The sequence below is a fragment of the Aplysia californica genome, unplaced genomic scaffold (genome assembly GCF_000002075.1).
Source record: "Aplysia californica isolate F4 #8 unplaced genomic scaffold, AplCal3.0 scaffold00581, whole genome shotgun sequence".
Classification (NCBI taxonomy): Eukaryota; Metazoa; Mollusca; class Gastropoda; order Aplysiida; family Aplysiidae; genus Aplysia; species Aplysia californica.
Genome location: NW_004797851.1, coordinates 415667 through 420988, shown reverse-complemented (window position 1 = coordinate 420988; position 5322 = coordinate 415667). Strand labels below are relative to the sequence as shown.

The 5322-nt window shown below is 41.6% G+C and overlaps 1 protein-coding gene across 1 annotated transcript in view; it reads right to left on the bottom strand.

Annotated features, from left to right (window-relative positions):
• The window catches only part of LOC101855746, a gene marked incomplete at its 3' end in the record, with an annotated part of 59554 nt that overhangs the window by 51191 nt on the left and 3041 nt on the right, over positions 1-5322 (bottom strand). Inside the window, 2 exon segments of the mRNA XM_013087379.2 lie at positions 3237-3338; positions 4813-4911. Of these exon segments, the coding sequence (XP_012942833.1) occupies positions 3237-3338; positions 4813-4911 (201 nt within the window).

Here is a 5322-nt window from a genome sequence, read left to right as displayed (position 1 = left end):
TTTTACACATTTCGTATTTGGCGAATGTTTTTGAATAAATTCGCAATTTGAGTTGCCCAGTCTCTTGTGTTCCAGTGCAGTAGAGTTAAACTCAAACTAACTTTTGATATCTCCACCCCCTCCCCAGAACCGAAAAAAAATGAATCGCTAGAAAGTTATTTTCTAAATGAGGGAGACTAGAATAATGATAGGTGAATACCAGAGGATGGGACTTAAGCTGTAAGTTTGCTAATTTTTGATGCTGTAATCAGTAAGGAAGAAAAGGGCCGTTTGTCAAGGGAAAAATAATGTCTTTCTTTGCAATGAAACAACATCGAACAAGATATCACATGAAAAGACAAAATAGTGGCGTTTATCTCAGTTTCTGAAGCTTCACAGCCTGGTTGAACTTGGTATTTTTTCTATCATATAAGTGGCCGTAAAAGCACAATGTGTGCTGGGGGAGGGGGGAAGGGGTGTCACCCTGACATTCCCCACCTTATTTCACAAACTCCAACACCCTCAACCCTCCCGTCCTCAACCTTCCCTGCCCCTTTCCTTAGCCTTCACCCCTCTAATTCCTTCACTCAACATTCAGCATTCCCAAACCCACCCTGGCTTCCCTCCCCTCTCCTTCCTATTTCCCGACCCCTTTCCCTATGTCCGACCACTATCCCCGACCCCTCAACCCCCAATAAGTCCCCCAATTGCCCACAGTTGGCAGTACCGACGCCTCAGTTAAAACTTCACCGGCTGCAGTACTACCACTGCTGTGCCCTCAAAGAACACAATGGAGTTTGTAAGTGCAGGAACATAAGTGGTATATTAATTATTATAAGATTTAAAACAAACTAATGCGATCAATGTTATCGGTTTTGTTCATTTGCATTCGCCATGCTTTATCACAGTTGCTTCATTCCGATCGACAACTTTTGCAAAATAACTCCAGGCATTAGTTGATAGAATACAATCTAAACAATAATATGTATGCATCTGGTCCGCTTTTTAATAATTGGCCTCGTTTCTGCACATTTAGAATGTTGTTTTTTAGCCACTAGGAAGGTAACTACTTTTTCTTGACTAAATCAAAACACAAAAATAGTTTGAGAGTGTGAAGGACAGGGCAATGTTTCCCAAACACAGAGGTCGTTTCAGGGAGATGAGCTCACTGTCGCTTACGATGTGGGATCTTTTGAGTCGATGGTTATTGGGATGTCAGTGGAGAAGGGACAACGACGTTACCAAACATCTAAAAACTAAGTTTAAAAAACTTTACAATGAATTTAAATGCTTGTAAACTGAGATTTATGAAACGCAGAAAAGTTTTTTTCTCTTGGACACGCTCCATCACTCAACTCTTTGGTATGGCAGTGAAAACGTTAAAGTCTAATTCATGGGAATTAAGTTATTCATAAAAAAGGCGTTTTAAGGGGGGGGGGTTTACACCTGGAGGCTATCTCGCTTATTACTGGACCGAATTTTACCAAATTTCACACACATAACAAGCATAGTAAAGAGTCTTAAAATCCGCAATCAAATTTGAGGAAAAAAAGTTTCGTTTCCATGGATACGCCGCCATATTGGATTTTATTGACCTGTCTTACGTAATGATTACCGCACTTATTGCTCATGAAAATTGATTGTTTTTTTTGCATGCGTGTTCACAAACATTAGATATAAAAAAATTTCTGTTGTTTTTTTTCTTAATAAAATTAGAAAATTTTAATGAATTTTTTCCTGAGGTAGCATTCAAGTTTGCGAAAAATCCGTGAAAATCCAGACTCCAGACACCACCAACTAAAAACTATTCCATATATCAAAATTTCAACAAAAGCTTTTTAGTATTACCTCTTTTCTTCATTCTGTGAAAATTTCATGAAGATTGGATGAAAAATGGTGGAGTTATTCAAAAAAGTATAGAGAAAAGTCGCATTTTGAGAAAACGGCCGATAAAGAAAAATAAAATACTGACTTTTTGAGGAAATGGTGGTTACAAACATGCCCGGTATGGGAAAAAATACGGTTTTGGGGGTTCTTATGCCATGAAATAGTTGTAGGAGAGGCTGAGGAAGCTAAAAAATGCCTACAACTCAAATTCAATTATTTTGAGCCGAATTTTGATTTTGGGGGTGTAGCCCCCCCCCCCCCCCTTAATTTTTAAATGGATACACACAACGGCCTTTCACTCTGAGTCTTGATTGGTGATCTTAAGCTGCATACATGCTACAGCTTTGTCTGGGCGGTACATATAGAGGAAATAGATTGCCCAAGTATTGCTTCCCTCCTATTTTTAGACTCTTGATAATGCTCATTCGGAGAGAAATCGTTTTCATTTTTGGAATCCAAAAAAATATAAACTGTTTTACATGTGTGATCAGGATATTATTCTTTTGGTTGGGAGATTTGGAATCTTGAATATTGAATTTTGCACAGGTGGCGGCCTACCCCGCCCGCTTTCTACGATTGTCAACCCTATAATATGCACACAGGACCTTTGAGATTTTTTATCATCCTAGAAGACCAGGTGCTCGACCTTACCCGCCCTAAGATCGGGGCTATGGAGGAAGGAGGAAACTGAGTGAGTGCGTGGGCGACGAAGAAAACGAAAGGAGGTTGGGGGTGGGGGGGGGGAGGGGATGAATAGACGTATGCATTCAGTATTTATGTAATCACTGGTTTCTCTGGTTGCTTGTTACAGTTTGATTCACTGTACTAGATTTTGGGGTTTTTTAAACAGTATATCCAGTTTTGGGCTAAATTGAGTTACTTTATCAATTCCAGCTGGCGGTTTTAAAACATGGTGCACATTTCTGCCTTAATCTGGTAACGATGATATCTTAATAAATGAGGCGGGGAAGGTATTTTGAAGAGATTCATAGTGAATAGCTGTTGAGAGGCAAAGTTGTGGGGAGGGGGGGGGGTTGTTTTACTTTTAAAACATTTTTGAACATCTTACGGAATGGGATATAGGCCTACTGCCATTTAAAATAAAACTCCACTGTCGTGGAATGAGTGTCGGGTCGATGAGCATTGGCGTAATGGGTGTCCACTGGCAAAACTGGGCCAGGTCGAGTCGGTTTGCAAGCCAGATTGAGGGCGCAAAGCGGCTATCGTGGATCAAGCCGATCGCCTGACTTGTCCCCTCAAAAACAAAAGTGTTTGTTTTCAAGCGACGAGTCAGGCGATTGAACCGACCCGACCCGATCCCGTCAGCAATGGACACCTGATATAAGACCCACTATAAAACAACAGCTCACCGAGTCCTGAACGTTCACACTGGAGTCTGGGGACACCAGGAGCGGCGCCATCAGATCACGTGACCCCTGTGTGGCCGCCGTGTGCAGAGCCGTCTTACCGATCTAGGAGACAGAAAAAATAACCCCATAAACCAACCAACCAACCAACCAACCAACCAACCAACCAACCAACCAAACAAACAAACAAACAAACAAACAAACAAACAAACAAACAAACAAACATTCATACAAACAGACATGAGTTTTTCAAAAAATTCATTTAATTCTTTCTTCTCTCTTTTTATTTACGGGGGGGGGGGGAAAGTCCCTAATGGAATGCTTTATGTGTGTGTGTGTGTGTGTGTGTGTGTGTGTGTGTGTGTGTGTGTGTGTGTGTGTGTGTGTGTGTGTGTGTGTGAGTGTGTGTGGGTGTATGGGAATGGTAATTGTGTGTGTGTGTGTGGCTGTGTGTGCCTGTGTCTGTGTTTGACCAGTTTATGACGAAATGGAATGGAGGACATTATAGCACCTGTCTCGTGAAGTTGAGAAATAATAATTTAGTTCTTTTTTCAACACGGTGCTGACGGAAGTCTTGAAAGGCACACATAAAGGGGAGCAGAAAAGTTTTTTCCATTTGTCTGGAAACTATATCCTTTATAATTAGTTAGTTGCAATGGCCTTTTTACTCGCAATTTTGAGAACTTCGCTAATAACGTTATTGGTAGTTTAGTTCTCTTATAAGTTTTGTCGCACCTGCAGTTTCGGCACTGAGATACCGAGAATTGACTTCAACTCTAACCTGGGCCAGCTGATGTCTCTAATATAGTTGTTAGAAGCTTCACTTTCGCACGCAGGAGACCCGAGTTCGATTCCCGAGCAGGGAGAAAGTTTTGATTGAGTATCTCGGTCTTTCTGCTGGGATGTATCCCTTTCAGCCCGGATTGGCCCTGATGGCCAGGGTCGGAAGCTTGCCCACCACATGATCTTAATAAATTGTGTTAATAAAAACCATGACAATCTTTATTCATCTCGTAGGAAAAAAAATTTGTCTTGGTTTTTGTTGTTGTTGTTTTTTAACAGAGGGTTTTGCGGCGCTCGCAACTGCGTAAGGTCATATGAGCGCCAAGGGGTGGGTGTCAACAGAGAAGTCTTTACAGGGAATCAGATTTTCTCTGCTCACCTCTCTAGCTTCAACAGCACAAGGTCTGCTTCGACTATCAAGGCACCCCGGAAATAGCGTGTCATAAGAGTGTGACAAAAATACAAAATAAAAGAAGTAGACGAAAAATGACAATAGTAAGGATTAGGAAAGAAAAAGCAGCTGTTCCCTGATGTAGATCAGGCACAGTTATGAGCGTGACACGATGAATCAGCCCATTTACAATTCTACTGTGCTTGAACGAGAAATGTCCCCCTTTTGGGAATGGCCTAAAGACACTATAGTCAGTGAGGGGGGGGCGGGGGGAGATTTGTCTTGGCCGTTAACAATGGCAGTAGATGTTACAAAGGTTAGGTGCTCTCAGGCATACACACACAAAAAAGGACATTAGTAAATACATGTATCACGTGAACGATAAAAAGATGGTAATGGACTTACTGGATCTCTCACACTGGGCTCAGCTCCGTATAGAACCAGCAGTCTGGCGATCTCAGCTTTGCTCATCACGACCGACTTTTTCAGGGGTGTCAGGCCTTGCTAGTGAGGGAGAAGCGAGCATTGGACGGACAGGAATGATGCGTCAGAACAGTCGATAAATAGCACACAAGGCTAACAACATATAATCTATTTCAACAAACAGTAAAACAGATAGTTTTAGTTTTAGTAAGAGTATTACGGCACTTGCAACACAAAAAAGTCGTATAAGCGCAGAAGATTAGATTTGTTACAAGTAACAAACACGAAAAAGAAGGAGGGGGAGATAAAGACGATAGACATTTGATAGGAAAGAAGAAGCAAACCATACCAGAAGACCCACCAACCACCCAGAAAACAGATACTCATCCCTGTTCCCTCCATCTTTCTCTCTAAAAAAAACCCAACGTAAATCAATTCATTCCTACCGACACTAAACACCCCCACCCCCCCTAAAAAATAACACATGCCCCA